At 30.4% G+C, this 23,172-nt stretch overlaps 2 protein-coding genes across 2 annotated transcripts; one reads left to right on the top strand and one right to left on the bottom strand.

Annotated features, from left to right (window-relative positions):
* The first annotated feature begins 2,589 nt into the window (after window positions 1-2,589).
* On the top strand, window positions 2,590-6,958 carry LOC121227985 (serine carboxypeptidase-like 44). The gene is made up of 8 exons (XM_041110999.1): window positions 2,590-2,758; window positions 3,105-3,209; window positions 4,056-4,141; window positions 4,288-4,590; window positions 4,758-4,891; window positions 5,371-5,485; window positions 5,567-5,624; window positions 6,939-6,958. The coding sequence occupies exons 1-8, from the start codon at window positions 2,590-2,592 to the stop codon at window positions 6,956-6,958; spliced, it is 990 nt and encodes a 329-aa protein (XP_040966933.1).
* Window positions 6,959-8,520: 1,562 nt separating this feature from the next.
* LOC121227830 (SEC14 cytosolic factor) lies at window positions 8,521-12,033 on the bottom strand. The gene is made up of 11 exons (XM_041110660.1): window positions 11,809-12,033; window positions 11,672-11,700; window positions 10,558-10,641; window positions 10,403-10,456; window positions 10,220-10,297; window positions 10,039-10,092; window positions 9,864-9,923; window positions 9,680-9,775; window positions 9,481-9,582; window positions 9,318-9,398; window positions 8,521-9,062 (listed from the first exon to the last, which is right to left on the bottom strand). Exons 1-11 carry the CDS (start codon window positions 11,864-11,866, stop codon window positions 8,724-8,726), a joined length of 1,035 nt encoding a protein of 344 aa, XP_040966594.1. The 5' UTR covers window positions 11,867-12,033; the 3' UTR covers window positions 8,521-8,723.
* Between the last annotated feature and the right edge of the window lie 11,139 nt (window positions 12,034-23,172).

Raw genomic sequence — 23,172 nt, 5'->3', positions numbered from 1 at the left:
AAAAATTACAAGTGTACTTAGACGAAATTACAACACTTAGGGCACCGGATCCAACATCTTCTCCCTTCTCTTTTATTTTTATGTTCTATTGAATATTGGGTATTTGGATAGGAGAGATTGCATCTAGAATGTTTAAAAACTAAAACCCTGGAAAGGTTGACTAGCGGAAGTGGGAGTGATTGACTTCGGTTTGGGTTTCACATCTAGTTAGTTGGAATAAGTTTAGTGAAATAAACCATAGAATTGACGACTCTAGGAAGTAACTTAAGTAGATGAAGCCGTAAGGATAATCTTCTTAGCACCAATTTAATCCGAAAGGATAATCTTCTTAGCACCAATTTAATCTAACCCGGTTTAATTTATCAAGTTGAAAGATAAGCAAATTAAGTTGATCAATTAATCTAGTTATAAGCCGAAAGGTATTAGTTAGGTTAATTGTTACCTAATTAGTAAAAACCCTAAATCTAAAGTTAATCATGAACACGAATGCGAGTTACCCCTATGTCTGCTTTTATTGATTAATATTTTGGTATTTAGAGTTAGATTTAGATTTTATTTTATTTTGCAAATTATCACTTTATTTGTTTTGTCGTAATATGGTTAGTAGGTGAGTAACTATATAGACCAAAGTAGTGTGTAAACTGGAAATTTGGTTTAAATAAGCCTCTCTTGGGTACAATCCTCAGAATACTTCCTAGTGTTTTGTTGTACACTTTATCATATCAAATTTTAACTTGTACACTTGTAGATACCACATTTAATTCATATATTTAATTTGCATATTTCTAAGACCCGACGCATGCACGCCAAAGTGTGATCAATAATCCTTAACCTTAAAACCCAAAACCAACTATATGAACATATCCAAACATAATTTCTAAACATTTGCGATTAGGTCATTTACAACTTAACCATTTAAAACATTTAACTAAAAGGCCCTAGGTACATGCCATAAGACCAAAATGAAATGAACTACACAAACTTTATTTAGTCGAAGGTAAGATCTGGATGCTAATTTCACTTCTCGAGGCTTCGAGAAATACCTACACCTGTGCACATAATAAACAACCATACGCTGAGCAATAAAGCTCAGTGGTACTTTCGTAGTTCAAGATAATATAGAATAAAGTAACATTTATAACGTGGTCTGATACTTATAATCTCAATGCCTACTAATTCATATTATATATTGTAACATAAGTATATAATCAATTATATATGAAGGTATGCAATTATTAAGACAAACTAATTCAACTATCTTGGAAAAAGAATGATCAAATCCAATTATATATACTAAAACCTATCTTAAACCCTTTAGCTATCAATACCAACTCACAATTTAAAACCTTCATAGTCCATGCTTAGAGTTAGGGTTCATAACCCAATTAATTGGATTAGGTTGAATATGCTTAAACCATAGAATAGACAACTCTAATAAGTAATTTAGGTAGATGAGACCGAAAGAGTATTCTACTTAGAACCAGTTTAGCTTAGCCCAATTTAGTTCCATCGGGTCAAAAGATAATTGGACTAAGTCAATTAATTAATTTTGTTATGGGCCGAAAGGTTTAACTAGGTTAGTTCTTAATTAATCGGTAAAATTCCCAACTTTAGGTTAATTACAACCATGGGCGTTAATCATCCTTCTGCTTGTTAAATTTGATTATTAATTTGGAATTTCCGTTATTTATGCAATTTAGTTTTTGTTCCTTCAAACTCTTAATTTTAATGTTAGTCGTAATATGACAAATTGATTAGTAGCTATTTAGAGCTAGTTTAGCATGTTAGGATTTATTATTAATTTAGTTTAAATAGACCTCCCTTGGGTACGTTCCTCAGGATACTTCCAAAGTGGTTCGTTGTAAAATTAACTATATTATAATTTGACCTGTACACTTATAGGCACCACACATAATTCCATATTCTAAAGGTTGGTTTGATTCACTCGAATCCAATCCAATCTTCAAATTCTAAGGATTGGTTTCATAGTGAGTCATAGTATCTTCAGAATAACAACACATAAATAATTCTAAAGATTTTTTTCATTAAATTGTCAATATAAAAAAGACAAGTAATTAAACTACCTCAATGGTAGTTTGCAGTTAGCACTACCGAGTGCCACTCAGCCTCAATCTTCACATCATACCTTAACAAAACTAACTCTCAACTTCCCTTTCGCATACACAATAGCAAAACTACAATAACTATTCAAATTCTAACTTGATCTTTTTTTAAAGGGAAAGCCCAACAGAAAACTAGCATAAACTTTACATGGAAAATTACGTCTAATAAAAAATTAATGGGCAAACAAACAAAACAAAATAATGCCTAAAATACAATGACAACTTGAAATCGACATGTTACGATTTTTAAGTGTTAGCTATTAAAACAATATATTCAGTTTAGAAAAAATAAACATTATATATAAGGTAGCTCGCTCCATTACTTTTTAAGCATTAGAAAGCAAAGAATTCAATAAACATTCGTTACCCTTATTTCTTTGATATAAGATTTCAAATGGAATTTCATGGAGTAATCTTTATTAGTCTTTTTTCTCTTGTACTTGTAGTTGAATCTAATGAGTTTCCAATGAATGATTTGATAAACAAATTGCCAGGACAACCAGATGCTAATTTCAGGCAATTTACTGGATATATTGATGTGGATGAAAATGTTGATGGTCGAAGTCTTTTTTACTATTTTGTTGAAGCTGAAAAAGATCCCATGACTCAACCCCTCACTGTTTGGTTAACTGGAGGTTAACTTCTTTGTTGTTGTTATTATTATTATTATTATAGTTTCTTATGTTATTTGGATTTTTTGGTAGATGTCCAATACAAATAAGTTCAATAAAATTTACTAAAAGCAAGCTAAAGCCAAAGGAAGCTAGGGCTTTGCCCTATTCATTAAATAGTACAATTGCATTTTTAATCCCTCTCAAAAAAATATAATTGAATTTAATCCCATTTAGCCTTTTATTAAATGGAAACATTTTTATTTTTCCCTCTTAAAAAGTAATAATACAATTCAATCTTTATTTCTTAAGCCTAGCCCACAAGTCTATTTGACTATTAATGTATAATAAAATCTTTTATGTTATTCAGGGCCAGGGTGTTCTTCAGTTGGAGATGGCTTTTCAAGTGTTGGTCCTTTCGTTGTTACGAAAGATGCTCATGGCCTCCAGAAAAATTTATTTTCTTGGAACAAAGGTTGTCTAATTTCCCGTGCATATTTTTTATTGATAATTTTTGTGTGCGCATATATCATGTTTCATAGTAATTTTTTTCATATCCATAAAATGATCCAGTCTAGTTTTCATTGTGTTTAAATGCATTTCATCAGGTTTCTTATATTGTTTTTGTATTTATATATATATATATATAAAATTTTGTCTGATATTTGTTTTAGTGTCAAATCTGTTGTTCATCGACTCCCCTATTGGATCTGGATGGTCATATTCAAACACAAGTAGCGATTATAATAACGGAGATGATGCCACTAGTAAGATCAGAATATATATTCTTTATAATTAATTAAATTTATTTGGATATCATATATATTGAGATTTTTAAATTGTTTATTTCGTACAGATATAATATTACTTACATTCATGCAAAAATGGTATGAAAAATATCCCGTCTTCAAGTCAATAGCTCTATATTTAGCTGGATCAAGTTATGCAGGTAACAATCATATTTTTAATACATTAAAATATACTTAATCAATAACTAAATAAAATATAATGTGATCTCTAGCATAAAATTTTTGGTCTAATTATTTACATATCAAGCTTTCAACTTCATATTTTTTTTTGTTCAAACTTAATCAATAAATGAAATTTCTTATTAAATTAATAGTTTTTAAAAAAATTATTCAAATATATAAATATTTACATAAATTATTTTTTATAACATATGTAAATTTAATTATTGAATAAAAATATAACAATCAAATGATCTTAACTTAATACCAATTATGGATAAGTCTATACGGAACTGTACAAATAATATAACATGTTTATTACTTTATTTAAATTTGTGAATTTTTATTTTCAGGACACTTCATACCAAATCTTGCTGATGCTTTACTTGACGATAACAAGCAGTTCAAACAGTCCAAATTTAATCTCAAAGGATTGGTTGTAAGTAATATTGTTGTATCCAATGAATAATATTTAATTACCATTGTTAAGATATATACATATACATATACATAAAAGGACTAGTTAAACATGCTGATGGGATTTGATTGTGATGTATTTTTTTTAATTACAACTATTTTGAACAGTTGGGAAACCCAATGCTTCGCAGCAAGTTAGACGACTTGGCAAAATTTGATTTATTTTTCTCTCAGAAGATGATAAACAGCTCATTATATAAACAAATCAAGAAAGAATGCAATGTCATTGATGAAGATAATTACTTTTTTAACCTCAAAGCCATTTGGAGTGCAACATGTGAAAACCTTATGGAACGAGGCATTTTGGCTGCTTTCAAGACTGATGCTAATAATTACTTCCCACTGAAGCTATTTGATATCTTTCGCGATCCTTGTGCTGAAAATGAACAAGATTTGAACGTAAACAAACAGGTTTTCATTTATTTCTTCATATCCCTTTTACTTTACGTACATTCGAAACTAGAGATAACAAAAATTTGTATATAATTGAATAAATTAATCGTTTGAGTAAAATTAATTTTTTGTTAATTTTCTTTTATTGGTTATACCAAAAGCATAAAACTTTATATTTTGTCTAGGCTGTTAAACTTATCACAGAAGTAGACATGTGTAGTCCATTCAGGGCGCAATGTTACTTTAATCTTCCAGAAGTACAAAGGGCTTTCCACGGGAATCGAACCAAATTATCATATAAATGGAAGGGTTGTTTCACGTAAGATTTCCTCAACAATTTGAATAAATTGAACTCTTTTTTTGGTATATTCGTAAAATTACTTTTTAGAAATGATTTTAAATTCAAGTTTCAATTTTTCCTCTAGATTGTGAATACTTTTTAGGAGAACTAAATAAATTGTTTGTTTATTGAGTTGAATGTCGTGTAACAATTTTTAACCCTAAATTTTTCATTATATTCCACTTTCTTTTATTTAGAGATAATTTTAAATACAACAAAGCTGATATGGAACTCGACATGCTTCCCGTACTTAAAAAGCTTCTTCAACAATCTGTTCCCATTATAATATTCAGGTTGGTATTGTATTTATATGCCAATATTTTTCTAATACTTTCCTAAAAAGAATTAAATATGTATAAAAATAAAATTAAACGATTTCGAAAAGAAATTCTCATACAATTTGATTGATTTTTTTTTCTTTAATTTATTTGTTATTGTATTTGATTATAATGATATAGTGGAGATCAAGATGCTATAATACCAACAGTGGGTACCTTGCAACATTTGAAGAAGTTAGCTGAGGAGTTAAACATCAAGTTAACAAAAGAGGAGGCTTGGAGTTTTAGAAACCAGGTTTTATATCTATCCTTTCAATTTTATATTTAACACAATTTATTTCGTAATTTAACAAAATTATTGTTAAATATTTAACAGGAAGGAGGGTTGAAGTATGACTTTGGAGACTTACTAACATTCTTGACAGTTAAAGGAGGTAATCATCATGTTACATCTTCTCGACCATCGCAAGCTTTAGATATTTTCACAAATTTCGTAATTAATTGGATGCATTGAAGATTAGTGATGGAAGGCGATGGAATGAATCGAGCACTCGATCATGATTCATGTTAAATCCATCATTCACCACAATAATAAGACTTGTTATTGTAATTATTTATTGTGATATTTATATTGTTTTATGATACATGAATTTCACAAATTTTTATATTATGCAATAATATAATTAGCTATATGATTAGACATCTAACAAATATTTATTTTTTTAAAAAATTTATTCATCAATTTTTTTTCGAATTTCGTAATTGGAATTAACGAACTCTTAATAGTAAAACCTAATATGCATAACAAATTTTGTATTAATCCATTCCAAACGAAACATAGATTATTTAATATTGATTTAAGATAAATTAAAATAAAAATAACGAGGGTTTTGAAATTAAAATTAAAATTAGTAAAAGAAAGATTACAAATAAAAATTGTGAAATCAATACTATAACAACCTAGTCAAAGGCGAAATCTTAGTTTTGATTCATGAGTAGTTAGAACTGGTCTTAGCATTGCGTCTGGCATTGCTCATAATATGCTTTCAAGTATCAAACTATTACTTTTTTAAAAACAACAAATAACTAAACATAAACGACGTATGGTTAGTAAAAATGAAATATGTCACTTACCAAAAATTAAGTTAGTAGAAATTAGGTTAAGGAAACAAGAGAGTGGTCACGCTCTGTTTTTAATTAAACGTTGTAGAAATTGTGTAAAGTGATTAATTTGGTTTAATGGTTAATAGTTCTGTTTTTGTGCTTGAGGTTTTATATTCAAATCCCTTAAAAAAAAATCTTGTTCTAACCCCTCACTTTGAATATCTAGTTTATTTATTAACTTTTCTCATCTATTGACAAGAATGAGTCTATTGGTTCCGTGTGACAAACCATGTGGGCCAAAATTCTGAAATTTTACCCTAGGACCGTATTTGTTGTGCGAATCAAATTTAGGCCTTCCGAAGGGTCCGTGTGGTATAAATTTGTCTATAATTCATGATTTTTGATACTTTATTACTGTTAAATGTGAATTATGAATGCATGAGTTATATATTCTAAGTAAAAGCATGATGTGTAATATGCTAATCTTATCTGAATCTAACATGTACAGCATGTATGTCATACACGCATTCGATTTCTGTTTAGTTTTGTATGTGCATTGGGGTGAGATTTTGATTATGGAGGAAGTGATGGCAATATAATTAATCTGCCTTATTTGGTTAGCCACGTATATCTGTTTCTGGCAGGTTACCGCATTTCGATCTGATAGCTAGTCTGCATATATTCTGTAAAGTGACATATGATCACTTAACGGTGTGTGGGGTTGGATGGGTATTTAATACCCTAATTGGTATGTAGGGATAGTCAGAGATGGTGTGTAGCGAATGGAAGTAGGATCTGAATCTGTATTTGTTATGCATTTGCGTCTGTATCTGCTTCCTAATCTATTAAAACATGTTTATCTGATTTATTGTCTGAACTAAGTTACAAACTGAGCTCGTAAGCTCACTTTCTATTTGTTTGTTTTCAAGTAATCCTCAGACATAGAATGAATCAGTATGATGGGAGCTCGATTATTTATGTTTACTTTGAATTTCCCTTAACTTTGCTCGGTTTAACTTGTTTTAACATTTTAGATTATATCAATTCTCTCTGCTGCAACATGTTGGATTTCAAAATCAAATCATGTTTTTTCAAAATTTTATTTAATTAAGAAATTTCGCTGCAAAATTAAGTAATTTTATAAAAGTTCATCTGCAAAATTAATGAAACATTTAAGAGAAAGTGTTTCCTCAAACAAACTGGAATTTCATATGTTGCAAGGCAACTCTTTTTTCCTTACCATTCCAAGATGGTTTTTGAATTTCAAATGAATATGTAACATTTCCAAATCTGATAATAACGTTTATGTTGGGTTTAGGGTGTTACAGTAAATGCTCTCAGATATATTGTTTAACTTAAGAATGAAGTACAAGGATGATTACAAATGAGGGGAGGCCTCTATTTATAATTAAGCTTCTATAAATCTAACAGTACAGGTTGAATTACATCAATTACTGAGATTAGTGTCTATCTATAAGATGATAGTCTTAAGAGATTTAAACTCTATACATTTATATATTTTAGAATTTACAATATTCACCATGATAATTCTAGTCTAACTGGAGTGTTTCACTGGATCACTAAGACTTTAAGTAGATCAGTTTCTCTATGTGTTCAACAAAGTGGAACAGTTTAAGTCATTCAAATGAACCTTATTTAATTAATTAATCTCCACAATTCTCCATTTACCGACAATTAACCGATAGGCATAAAGGGTGCAACATGAAAACAATACAAACATGTACTTCTATGTTTCTCACAAAATTTCAACAACAAAAAAAATAGACATAATGACTTCTTCAACCCTTTAAATTTACAAAGAAAAAGTCATTCCTTTAAATTTACAAAGAAAAAGTCATTTTAGCCTTTCATTTAATTTTCTGTTTCTTTTAATCCTTAGACTTACATTATTTATCAAATCACCCCTAAATGGATGAAAAAATTAACATCTGTTAACTTTCTTGACATGTCATATACATGTATGTCACATTAACAATTAATTAATTTTTTAAAAATTAAAAAAATTTAATAATTTTATTTTTAAAATTTTGAAAAAAATAATTAATGGTAACATCCACATGTATGTCACATTAGCAAAATTAGTAAATATTAATATTTACATCCATTCTGAGGTAATTTGATAAACAACCCAAATTTAAAAACTAAAAATGACAAAAAATGAATAGCTAAAATGATTTTTCTTGTAAAGTTGGAGAATCAAATAAATTATGACAAAAAATTATTATTATTATTATTATTATTATTATTATAGAGCTTAAGGTGCCATATCGGTTCAGTTGGGTACAGAATCTGCATCGAGCTGACGCAAGACAGCTGTGGCAATACATTTGATAACTGAAATAGAAGGCGTCATCTCATTCTAAAGTAGTTATTGATGAACCATTTTGACATATTTGGTACAAAAGAATTTAATCACCATTTACCTTAACCGCATTCATAGAGTTGCATACAGCATTCTGATCTGCAAACCTATCAAGCTCGGATTGAATGGTTTTTACGATTTCAGTATCTTCTAGCCCCGGCTTCGGAAACTTTACATGAACCGATCCCTGTTTGATCGGCAATCTAGCCTCTATAAGTGTTGATTGCTGCTTTATGTAATTGTAAAGTTGTTGATGGAAGGTATGGTCTAATGAGAAACAATTATCTACTGTTCCATTGCTGCTGTTACGTGATGACCCCGACCCCGACCCCGATCCTGATCCTTCTTTCCGACAAAAATGTGGGAGAGATGAATAATCCATTATCTGGCATTGTATGAATCAACATGTCAAAATTTGTATATATATATAAAGGATAGCAAGAGCAATGAAGCTATTTTTCCATAGATCAGATTAAAACAAACTACAGAAGCATTTTGGTTCGGGTCGGTTGTAAGTATAAATAGGTTTATAAAAAAACGGAAGCATTCATCGAAAAAATGAGAATCACGCAAATTTTAAGTTAATATATGATAAAATTGAATTTTGACCCCTCAAAAAAATGAAAATTTTTTTTCTTACTTTGAGTAACTCATCCCTTCCACAACCTTGAAGCACTTGAATTTTCCGCTTCGTCCTTTCTTGCAAAAGAGGTTTTACAGCCTGCCAACATTTGCATTAAAGCATGATGGTTACGATTTGTATGTTTAGTTGAGAGAATGAGGGTATTATCAAAAATAAAAACCTTCCAACATGCCGAAAATATGTATGGCGCATTGACAATATAATACGTCCCTGTCTTCTCGGGATAATTCAAATCGTCAATGGTAGCTATAGTACTCAATAGCTGCATTGGCAAAGAGGATAAGAGACTGATCAGAATTAGAAAGTGGTGGCTTAAACTCCGATGGCATTCGTATACTGAATCATGCTATAAAGTGTACCTTTATTTGGTTCAACGCCGAAAGTTTCAAGCCAGTCATATCCAAGATTTTCAAACAAGTGCTAATATGTCGTCCATACTTTTCTGTGGCCATAGGCTATAACAAGAGCGAGATATTATGTTTATAGGAGTTTTGTAAGCGGGGATATAAACGAGAAACATCACATTGGCAGAGCCATACTCACCAATACTACACGATCTCTATATTCATTCATTTGAATGTGTGATTGTACATAATAATTCACCTAAAACCATAAAAAAGGAATTGATACTTAAAAACTCAATACCGTGTCTATACAAAATTTCTTTCTGACATCAATACTAAACACGAGTTTGAAGAAAAGAATATCGTGTCCTTACGGAAGCTTTATCGTATGTGCTAAGCCCAATACCAATGGCAATGATAGGATGACCCTGAAAATGTCAAAAGGCATGAAGCAATTAATCACCAAAGAGTTCCTTTCTAAAAAATTATTCTTAGTAGACATATATTCATGGCAAAACAAGTATCAAGATAAATCCTAACGAAATAAGTAATTACCTCCTTTGAGTAACCTGACACTCCTACTAGTTGAGAATCTCGCACCGCTCTATATAAGTCGACGGGGATAATTGGTTTCTACATAATCGAGGAAAAGTAAATGAGTTCTCGAAAGAATACTAAGAAAAAGCACGGTTTTGCAAAATATTTGGTATCAGCTAGTGTATGAACAGAGAAATTCACCGATAATATGTTGTCAATCTCATTCTGTAGTCGCCATTGTAAGCAATCAATTAACTGGTGCAGGCAACAAATTACGAATCAATAAACAAAAATGAAAAGAGAGATCTTTGATGGTCAACATTTAATATAACTTAGTGCACTATATTGAATCTCACCATTTTATGAGCTTTCTGAACATTCCAATCTCTCGCCTTGAGAAACCGGACTAATGTTTCAGTTGGATATCCATGATGCATATTCTGCACACAAAAGTATTTCAACTTTTAAATCACATACAGGCAAATCATAGTATAAAACATGTATATAAAACCATGTAGACATAAATCGAGGAAACGGAACACCTCTGTCGAGGAGGGAAATTTGCCTTTTTTATACAAAGGCCTTCATGGCACTTTTACCCCACTATGGACGATACTTTGTGATATTAACTCTCGAATGGTTAAATATCAGATCTACACAAATTGTTTAAGGCGGTCATTACAACGCCATTGGACACATCATTGTTGAATGATCACTAACGAATCACAAAAGATCAACCTTATGTTACTCCGACTCTTCATTTTTCCTATAGTATCCATGTCTGCCACATATTCAAACATAGATATAGGAGTATACTCCTCAAAATATATGAACAAAATTAAGCATACACATACCCGAGTAGCATAGTATTAAACCCAGGTCACACTTGGGGCGGTGAAGACCCTACCCATATATATAATTTTAACCCCAAGCCAAAAAATCCAAAATTTTTAACTTTTTTCCTTTGCAAAAGTGCTTTTTGGCAAAAATTACTTTCTTATCCTTGTTATTTTACATCATATATAAAATCGATATTTTATTTTGGTTAAAATATGTTATATATCCTTATACCTTTTGTAAATTTAAAATTTAATCCATGAACTTCTATTTCTAAAAATTTAAGCCCTCTACTTTTCAGATTTCAAAATTCAGTCCAACTCTTAGAGGTTCATTACTACCTCATTTCTTTAGTTATGTTGCTACCAAGTGAGTATTTAATCATCCCGGAAACTAGCAAAACTGTGAGAAAAATAAAGTTACAAACTGAATCAACTACAACTTCACATAACCAAGAAGCTGATATGAATCAGATAGATCAAAATCAACAAAGAAAAGTAACTGTTAAACATGAAAAAGCAAACCCCAAAGCAGTCAGATCAAGTTCACAGCACAAATTACAGCTCTTTATCTTAGTATCCAAGTACAAATTCCAAAAACAAAATCCATGAAACTTAAAAGAAAAGAGCTGACCTGAAACGTGTTCTTCATCTTCTCGTCAACTGTTTCCCAACAAGATAAAATATGTTAGTGATTTGTAGATTAAAAGAAAAGAAACCCAAGAAAGAAAATATAAACAAGATGATATTTTTTTAATACTTAAATCTCACCATTTTCCATTAAAGACAGAAATTGCTTGATGGCTTCTTGATGATGACCATTGTTCATTTTCTTTTCTCACAAATGACCCAAAAATAAAGAACAAATTCCGATATCAAAAACTAAAACTTTAACTAAATTTGGGAGCTTTGGTTCTACCTACTTTCTCCCTCTTTCTATCTTTGTATCTTCAAAGTTCGAAATTTTAAGCTCAAGAATCTTCAAAGGAAGGAAAAATAAGAAAAGTACAGACTTTTTGAGATGAGAAAAAAACAATTGAATGGTTAAAATGTGCTATTAATCCCTATACTTTGATAAATTTTGAGATTTAGTCCTTGACTTTAAAAGTTAAAAAATTAAATCCCATTACCATTTTTTTTTAATTTAAAAGTCTTAAATCAATCATTATCATCATTTTCCAAATTTAAGGACCAACAAAGAACTTAACTATTAAGTTTAGATATAAAAAAAAGTAAGAAAAAATATAAATATTAAACCAGATCTAATTATCGAGTTTAGTGACTAAAAATTATATAAACGTATTAACTTTCCTTTAATTATAGCTATTTATGGATTGAACCGATATTCAATTTACAAAACTTTTGATGTTCAAACCTATAAAGACCAAGTAAGGGCGGAGCCGACCAACTACCCGACCCTTGTACAAGTTCCAGTTAGGGGATGAAAGTTTAAAAATTTCTTTGAAATTATTTGTAATTTTAATTTTTCTTTTTCTGGGTTGATTTGTATTAATCTTAAACTATTATTAATAATTAAAAATCTAAGCCTGATGTCTATTCACATTAATAAACTATATTTGACAGTTAGCATACATTGATGGATCACTTTCCAACTTTAACTTTTTTCTTCTTTTCTTTTCCTTCTTTCAAACTAACTTTTTTCTTCTTTTCCAAACAGCAAATAATATATTGGCTTAATTCATAAGAGGCCCTTCAATTAATGGTTTTGTAAGTACTTGCCATTAGAGTTGTTAAAAAAAAGTTTCAGCCAATGGGATTGTGTCACGTCACCGCCCCCATTAAAATATAATTAAAATAATTCTATATTTATATTTATATTAGGGGAGAGATTTATTTATACCGATGTAAAACTTAAGTGATTATATATATTTCTGTAACTTTTTATACAATTAATAGTCTAACAATCCAACCATCATATTTCGTGCTCTATTTATGTGGATCATGTATGTCAAGTTTTGTATAGATTAAAATATTCTAACTATTCATTTTATTTAAAAAAAATTTAATCGTTAAATATATATTAATATAGACAATATATTATATCGATATGACAGAAATGTTAGATTGATTCAGAATTTTACATGTATGATAAGTACAAATATATTGATAAATTCAATGGTTGAATTGTTAAAATATTAATATTAATTGTATAGAAAGTTGAGAAAAAGTGTAAAACTACTGAAGTTTTAAAATAAATATTGATGTAGATCATATACGTCAAATCTGACATAATTATATTAATATTAAAAAAAATACCTTCCCCACAGTCCCCTTCCCCCACCGTCCCCCTCCGTCCACTATCCCTTTCCCCCTCCCCCATTGTCCCTCTCCCCTTTTTCTCTCTCTCTAGTGGTTTTAGTAATACGACGGAAAGAAAAATATATATCTTGTCAATTCATAAGTTTCTTTACACTCGTACTTTTACACATATTGTAGATAAGTGAATAATATTGTGGGTTAAATCATATGAAATCTAGAAAAATGCGTTTGATAGGATTTGAACCCAAAATAACACAATTTTTAATCTCTTTACCATTTCAACTAAAACTTCATTTAATTTTTAAATATTTTTTTATAAATATTTATTATTTAATTTTTTTTATAAATATATTTGTTATATAATTTTTTTCACCCATATCGTGGGTGCTTTTAAACATGATTCTTTTAACTTGTCAAAATGATTTTTTTATATAATGCCTACTTTTACCCATAACCCTCTCAAACTCTTAAATCGAAGAGAAAACATGTTTAAGCATATTTGAACTTATGTATTTTTTATTGTTGCAATAGCAACAATGCCAAGTTAACCTAAATTCAGTTGGTCAATTTGTTCAGCAGAGTGGCAAAGGTTTTTAAATTTTAATAGTCTTGGTTTGATTTAAATTACTATTTAATAATATTTGTTAAAATAATTGTAAAATTATATTAGTATTTATATAATTTTTTTATAATTTTAATTTGATTATCAAATTTCAAATTAAGTAATTCGAATTTAAACTTGATCCAACTCAATTTGATCATAAAAAAATTAATAATCTCAATTTGTTCAACAACTTGAACATAAAACTACTAAACTTGAAATAATATAAATCCAAAATAATCCAAACCCTACCTAAATTCAGATATTACATCATTTAAACCCCAAAAAATAAATTAAATCCCCTAAATATTTAACTCTATCCTATTTATTACAAAGTTTAAAAAGAGACTTCAATTATCAGTAATTGACAGTACCATATTGGTAGATGCACTGTTTTATATTAGAATTTATATGTATAAGTATCATTCTATTTTGATGTTTTGTTTTTATTTATCAATATTTTTTTTATAAATATTTAATTTAAAATATTAAATGAATGAGATTATATAAATTTCAGATAAAAATATTCATCAATTCAAAATACTTATAAATAAATTTTACAAATAAAAATTTATCATTCAACAAATTCAAAATAAACATCCTACATGTTAAACAATAAAAGTATCTAGAACAAGATCATCTGATAATGAGATGAAATTTTCATAAAAGCATATACATAATGTGACGCCCCAAACCCAGCAGGGACAATCCGAGCCGAATTTCGAACATCACATTAGTCACCAAAGTGACTCTCGATTAAAACACCACGAAACACACCAACCAACCATTCAGACCACACATTTGCACATAAGTCATATTAGAAAGCAATCTTAATTGCATGCCTTTCCCAAAACAACCATTACAATTTAGCACAAAAATTTAAGTTTTAAGCCACCTGCGAACCCACCTCGCGACAAACCCCCATACAAGAACCTAGCAGCTCGCAGTCACCTAGCGAGCACCAGCTCGCGACCTACTCGCGAACACTCAGCTCGCATCTGGCCTCTAAACCACTGGTTCGCTACTACTCTGCAATCCCTAATGATTGGCAAACACCCAAAACCAACGAACCCAGACATACTACTTCTCTCACATCTACAAACCTTTTTTGTGATAGGTGCCCTAGCGAACACCCTTTCTTTGGCGAGCTACCTACCTTGGCGAGCTCATCTATTTTGGCGTACTTACTCACCTTGGCAAACCTAAATATCACGGCGAACCTCTTACTTGGCGAATACTAATTCTGGTGAACCTTTTAAATCGCGAACACACCTCGAACGGTGAACTCCCTATTGGTGAGGTAAATGTTTTAGTGAACACTAGCTTGGGCGAATCCCTCTTTAACTGATAAGACCCTATACTTACAACCCCTCAGTTCGCACTACTCTTGGATAGTTCACAGGTAATTATTCAACATGTTTCATCATACTATCATGCATTAAAGTTATCATTTTATCTCAAACAACAAGTGGTACAAGAGCGTACCTTGAAATCTGACAAACTCCTTGTTCTACATAAGTATGTTAGTACATCAAGTTATCAACATTCATCATGTAATCAAGTCCAACCAATCAAGCATTCAATCAAGCAATTATAAAGTCCAAAATCCAAAATTAAATAGTTCGTAATGTTCGTTTACAACCCATCAAAATTTACTTAAAAATCTAGGTCTCTATCTAATCCCTTAGGAAAGTCCCAATTACCTTCCACTTTGGGGTTTGAAAACACATCACATACTCAAAGGAAGATGCCTTGCAATGGATCACCAGATTGCCTCACTTCACTACTAGTCTCGCGAGCTACTTATCTGCGATATATATATAAGGAGTGTGAGCTTATTGAAGCTCAGTGAGTGCTCAAACATACAACACATATAAACACATCAACCATGCTAGAGTTTAGACATGCTATCACCGTTCACATAAAATACAACATTCATACACATCATTAATATATATTGGCAATTTGTGAATATGAAATGTAATCATAATTTGTATGCATTGGATAAACGAATCTCCAAAACACTTTAAATGACTCAAAGAGTCGTACGCTATCTCCATGCAAGTGTAGCACGAGTGCTCACACTCCCCAAACACACCACGCTATCTACAGTGAATGGAGTTATTCTTGGCATTCTCTTATCTCTCCAACGCTATCTCTAGGCCTCAATGCCCTAACATATAGTAAAAAGGTGAGTACTCACAAATCCTATGACATGCCAATGGTATCCAATGATTTCAAGTGTTCACAATGCCAACACATCATTTTTAACATATTCACCACTCACAATACAATAGGGCTCGCAATACACATAAGATCACTATAACAAATGGGTTCGCAGAGCATAGGATTCACATGCCATACCTGGACTTTCTTAAGCACGCAAACTAGTGTTTAAGTGTGATATGCAAAAACATTTACCTATTGTTCATTGCTGACTACCGAAACTACACCACCTTTTGCTTGTCCTTGTCCTTGCTCGTGGATACACCTTTGCGTTGAGAGGCTTCGTATATAACATAAACACATAGGTCACTAACATTCACAAACAAAATAACCACCTAACAACCTAGCAACTGCTTGCCATTCTCACAAACTGGCGAGCTCACTTCACCTAACTTTAATCCTAAAATTGCTTTATTTAACATAGTTAAACCCTTAATTCTTACTTCCTAATCTCAAAACTAGTGTTTAATCGTTGAACTGAATCGCGACCTACCCGCGAACACTCAGCTCGTATTTGGCCCCCTGAACTACTGGTTCGCTACTACTATGTGATCCCTAATGATTGACAAACACCAAAAACCAACAAACTCAGACACTCTATTTCGCTTACATTTATAGACCTTTTTGTGATAGGTGCACTGGCGAACACCTTTTCTTTGGCGAGCTACCTACCTTGGCCAACTCATCTATTTATGCGTACTCACTCACATTGGCATACCTAAATATCATGGTGAATTGACCTACATTGGCGAACCTCTTACTTGGCGAATATTGATTTTGGCGAACCCTCTAAATTACGAACACACCCCTAATGGTGAACTATTTATTGGTGAAGTATATGTTTTGGCGAACACTAGCTTGGGCGAATCCCCCTTTAACTGATGAAACCCTATACTTACGACCCCCCAGTTCTTACTACTCTTAGATAGCTTGCAGGTAATTATTCAACATGTTTCATCATACTATCATGCATTCAAGTTATCATTTTATCTCAAACAAAAAAGTGGTACAAGAGCATACCTTGAAATCTGACAAACTCCTTGTTTTGCATAAGTATGTTAGTACATCAAGTTATCAACATTCATCATGTAATTAAATCCAACCAATCAAGCAATTATAAATCCCAAAATTCAAAATTAAATAGTCTATAATGTTCATTTACAACACGTCAAATTTTACTTAAAAATCTAGGTCTATATCTAATCCCTTAAGAAAGTCCCACATTGCCTTCCACTTTGGGGTTTGAAAACATGTCATATACTCAAAGGAATATGCCTTGCAATGGATCACCAGATTGCCTCACTTCACCACTAGTCTCGCGAGCTACTTATCTGCAATATATATATAAGGAGTGTGAGCTTATTGAAGCTCAGTGAGTGCTCAAACATACAACACATATAAACACATCAACCATGCTAGAGTTTAGATATGCTATCACCTTTCACATAAAATACAACATTCATACACATCATTAATATATATTGGCAATTCGTGAATATGAAATGTAATCATAATTTGTATGCATTGGATAAACGGATCTCCAAAACACTCCCAATGACTCAATAAGTCGTATGCTATCTCCATACAAGTGGAGCACAAGTGCTCACACTCTCCAAATACACCACGCTATCTATGGTGAATGGAGTTATGCTTGCCATTCCCTTATTTCTCCAATGTTATCCTCGGGCCTCAATGTCTTAACACATAGTAAAAAAGGTGAGTACTCACAAATTCTATGACATGCTAATGATATCCAACGGTTTCAAGTGTTCACAATGCCAACATATCATTTTTAACACATTCACCACTCACATTACAATAGCGCTCGCAATACACATAGGATCACAATAACAAATGGGTTCGCATAACACATAGGGTTTGCATAGCATAGGATTCAAATGCTTTACCTGGACTTTCTTAAGCACACGAACTAGTGTTTAAGTGCGATATGCAAAAACACTTACCTATTGTTCGCTGCTGACTATCGAAGCTACACCACCTTCTGCTTGCCATTGTCCTTGCTCGTGGATGCACTTTTGCATTGAGAGGCTTCACATATAACATGAAACACATAAGTCGCTAACATTCACAAACAAAACAACCACCTAACAACCTAGCCTCGCCTAATTTCAATCCTAAAATTACTTCGTTAACACAGTTAAACCCTTAATTCTTATTCCTAATCTCATAACTAGTGTTTAATTGCATATCTAGACCATCAATTTCATTCAATTCTACAAATCAACCTTTTTTAGAAAATCATGTTTGTCTTCAATCTCAAAGAAGAAAATCATTTGGTTCATGAAAATTCTTTAAGAATTTATTAAATCAAGTTTGTAAACCTCTTAATTACGTCAAAATAAGTTAAAAATCGTTTTAAAACCATATCTTAGCTCACTACTACGAGATCCATCATTTTTAATCAAAATCAAGCTTTAAAACCATAGCTCTTAAGTTTTCTTGATTAGATCTATAAAAGTTCGAATTGAAATCATATAATAAATGTTTAAACCATATGAAATCAGAATGTTTACCTTTAATTTGAGGATCTCCGCAAAATTTGATCAATTTGAGCAAAAACAAGAGAAAGATTGGACTTCTTTTAAAATTGAAGAAAAGTAAATTGTTCAAATGGTTGAAAGTGTGGAGGGAAGTGAGTGGTCTTATATAGCCAACCAAAATTTAAAATTTGGGCTATTTACTCCCTAACCTCACTTTTCAATTAATAGTCTTAATTTACACATTTGGCCTCTAATTTAACAACTGTTCCAAATTAGTACCTACTAACCTTTACTTAATAACCCGATTATTTAATTTTTATTTTATTACTACTAACTAATTATTTATTTTATCTTATTTTAATTTCTACGACACTACACCCAATTTTTCTCTCGTGCCCACAATCTAATTACCTGATTCTACTAACCCAATTTTCGGGGTGTGACACATGAAAATCTATTCGTGAAGCTTTTAAGTATTTACCATTCTCTTTTTTTTCTTTTATTTGTTTATTATATAAATTCTTTACTTCTTTTATTATTTATTAAAATTTCTACTTTAATTTTTAAAATCGGTAACTTTATATTGATTAAAGTTTAAAGTTGATAAATTTTAATAAGCAAAGCTTAAGTTTTTATTATTTATTACTATATACGATAAAAAAAATATTTTTTATATATTTTTAATATTAATAATGAGTAACAAATTGGTAGAAATTTATAATTTAATTTTTTTTCATTAACTTAAAAAAGATAATTATTCCAATTTATTATTGAATTTAGGGAGAGCAATCAGTTTGATCCATTAGTTAGATTGGTTTTTCAAACCGAACTAATCGACTTTAACATGCAAAAATCGATTCAATTGAATCGACTTTGGTTTAACTAGTTCGATCGGTTTTTCAGGTTAGTCAACTTGAGTTATTGAATTGGGTTTATATAGTTATTTATCAATATATATATTATAAAATATAAATATGTTTTAAATGATTTAAAATTAATATTAAAAGATCAATTTTTCAGACAGTTCGATTCCAAAATTAAAAAAACTAAAAACTAATCGAATTAACTGATTAAATCAAAATTAAAACTCATCAATCCACCCCAACTAATTAAATTAAAATTTTTTCGATTAAAACCAAAAATTGCTCTCTCATTCCAATCAATACAATCAAAACAAACCACATTGATTCAAACCTCGTATCCAACAAAACTTCCTTAACGAGAGATGAAAAAAAAACATTATCTTTCACCCTCAAACTTTGAAATATTTTCCATTGATAAAGTTTTAAATACCAACATCCTTATAACATCAAATCAATTCTAGTACACATGGTCTAAGTTGATGGCTTTTGAAGGTTTCAAAATCCGATTTAAACAGTTTTTTCATTATTTTACACATGATATAAAATTATTCAAAACTCTTTTCTAATTTATAAATAAAAAGATAAAACATTTCTACACACTCGAACCAACATCTTCCAGCATTGACAATAATATCCGTACTAATTAAATTAAGACTCAATCAACTCAAAAGTAAAATTTTGAATGCATGAATTGAACACGAAGGTTTGAATGCTTTTCATCTTTTGTCCAAGGAAGTTTCTTTCAAGGTCTTTTTATTTTATAAATAATTGGTTGATTTTATAAATAATTGAGTAGAAAGTTGAATTGGTTAAACTTTGATTTTCGATTAAATTTATTGGATCAATTGATTTAATATAATGTTAATTCGAAAAAATATTTGGTACACTGTTAGTAAAGTTTAAAAATTTCACAAGTTTGGAGTGATGATAAATGTAGAGGCGAATTCAGATATTTTTTTAAAGGATCACAATTGAATTATAATTTTTTGAGATTCCGAATACAGATTTATTCTCTATTAATTTATGATTTTACAAAATTCTTTCTTATTTTTTGGGAGGTCAAAGTTTAATTTTCTCTATATTAATTTACAATATGATCATTTATAAGAGATCAAAGCTTGGATTAAGGAACTAAACCGGTTGACTCTCAAAGCTCCGAATCGATACAAATAGTTGAACTAGGTTAAATTTTTTTTATAAATTTTTAATAATTTATTTAATTAAATCGAAAAAAATTGAGAATCTCCGATTTTGAGATATGGGCATGTGGGAATATTATGGGGAAGGAGGAATAGATGCTGAGCCTTGTTGTTTGGACTCACAAAATTATTTTATAATATAAAAAGATTGGAAAATGTTTTAATTAAATCAATAAGAATGTTTGGTCCAATCATAATAAATAAAATATGAGAGTATGGCATGTGATGTATACATTATTGGAAATGTATGTCCATCATTATTTACCTAATTTCTCATCTTCATGTGATTGTTTCACATGTCTTAGATTTAGGGTTCCATGTTCTCCACCAGTATCCTTCCCATGTTTCTAAAACGACTATTGTTTAATCATCACTTTCTCTATTCCAATATGGCTGCTCGATTTTAAGTATTAAATTTTGATTTGATTTAATTTTTATAAATTATGTATTGCAGCGTATTCAAACTCATGTCCTTCTACATTGGTAACGATGCTAAAGGAATTAATTGGACATCAAGTTTGGCCCAATAATATTTACCTTTTTTATCAATAGTAATAACCTTTTGTTCGAGATAATTTTTATAATCTTGCTCTATAAACCACAATTCGACTGAAGCGGCCCGAAATACATAATTACTATTTCCCTAGAGTTTGATAATAATAGTAGGAGAACGGGAGAGCATCAAGAACACAAGTTTGGTAGAACTTAGAGGATCCATAGCAAGGGAGAGAGAAAATAATTTTATAAAAAAGAAGAGAAAATGAGGTTAAATTAGTATGGGGACAGCACTGTCGTAGGTGAATGGACGGAGGAGAGATTTTCGAAGGAAAGTGATGGCCGAAGGGGTGACCCACGCACTCTCAGGTGTTGGCGCTTGGGAGTAGGGTCGAAAAAATAGGGCCACATGCGCAACTTCTAGTGGTAGTTTTTTGGTCGAAGGGCCGATGGAGGCTAGGCTTTTTAATTGAGAGGTGGTGAGACTCGGTTGGCTCTAATACCAAGTGAAATCAAGTGAAAGAGAGAGAGGGAGGAAGAAGAAGAAGAAAGAAAGAAAGAAAGAAAGAAAGGATGTTTACAACTTACTGTTTTATTGTAACAACCATAAGAAAGAAGAAGAAAATAGAGAGAAATGAATTTTGAAAATATTTCCTTGCATCTATACATTATGTTACATAACTTGTGTATATCAATAACTAGACATACATAGAAGGAAAGCAAAAAATACGATACAGTAAATCCGAAAGATGCTATCATAACAAATTACTATCACAACATGTTTGTAGGAGCTTAAATTTATATGATATTTTGTGGGAGCTTAAATTAGCAAACCAAACGTCTTTTAAGAAGTCATTCTTTGTTGTTAAACTTTTTTTTTAATAATGTCACAAGTATGCATGAACTTTATTTTAAATGTATGATGTTATATTTGATCTTTGATTTTGGATTTTTGCTTGACTTGACCCCGATCTAAAATTTGATTAATTCACCCCAATCTCGACTCTTAAAAAAAATCCACATTGAACTCGAATCCATAATTTAATAGAAGACTTACCACGTTCCGACCTAAATTTAATTTAATTGTTCTATTTTGAAGCAAATAATATTATATTTTTAATTATTTTATTTCTTTTATTCTGAAGCAAATAAGATTGATTTTTTTTAATATAGACTTAAAATTTAATATATTTATTTTTTATTTATAAATTTATTTATTGAAAGCAAAAGCCAAATATGTTATTGGTATTTTTGTAAATATCTCAAGGCAGGGCGGGGTAAATTTACCTTAAACCTAATCTCGCCCCACCCCACCCCAAACCCAAATTTCCAAAAGTAAAATTCCAACCCTAACAAGTCAGGTCGGAACTTGCCGAATTCAAGGTCTTTTGCCATCCCTAAATTTTTATATATGACATTTTACTTCTATTTAATTTTTACAAACCACTAGCATCTTTATCAATGCAACACCATTTTCCAATTATATACTACATATACAAACAATTATATTAATCCAATATAAAACTGAATAGATATATTTATTTCTTTAAATATATACAATTGAATTAAAATAAAAGTTAAAAATTTTAATTACAACTAAAATTTTATAGATATAATCGCACTAAATCAAATATCATATATCAAATTACATATTAAAACAAAATTTATATATAATTTTGATATTTATCCATATTTTTTTTAAAGTTAAATTGGAAAATTGGGAATTAGTGATTTTATTTAAGCATATTAAAGTCAAATGTCAAATGAACCATACAAGATAATTTAAGCAGAATCCAAGTCAACCCCACCACAACCAAATGTCCCTCCAAATGATCCAATCCCCCTAGCAATGAGCTGACAAGTTACCTTGATGATTCCATGATCCTAAATAATGGTGTTTCTGCATCGAATCCTGTCTACATTTTCAACCTTTTTTGTTACTATTGAACCTGTTTATGTAACATCATGGA

This window comes from Gossypium hirsutum, chromosome A04 (genome assembly GCF_007990345.1).
Source record: "Gossypium hirsutum isolate 1008001.06 chromosome A04, Gossypium_hirsutum_v2.1, whole genome shotgun sequence".
Taxonomy (NCBI): domain Eukaryota; kingdom Viridiplantae; phylum Streptophyta; class Magnoliopsida; order Malvales; family Malvaceae; genus Gossypium; species Gossypium hirsutum.
Note: the sequence above shows the minus strand (reverse complement) of the source record. Positions and strands in the feature narration are given on the sequence as shown.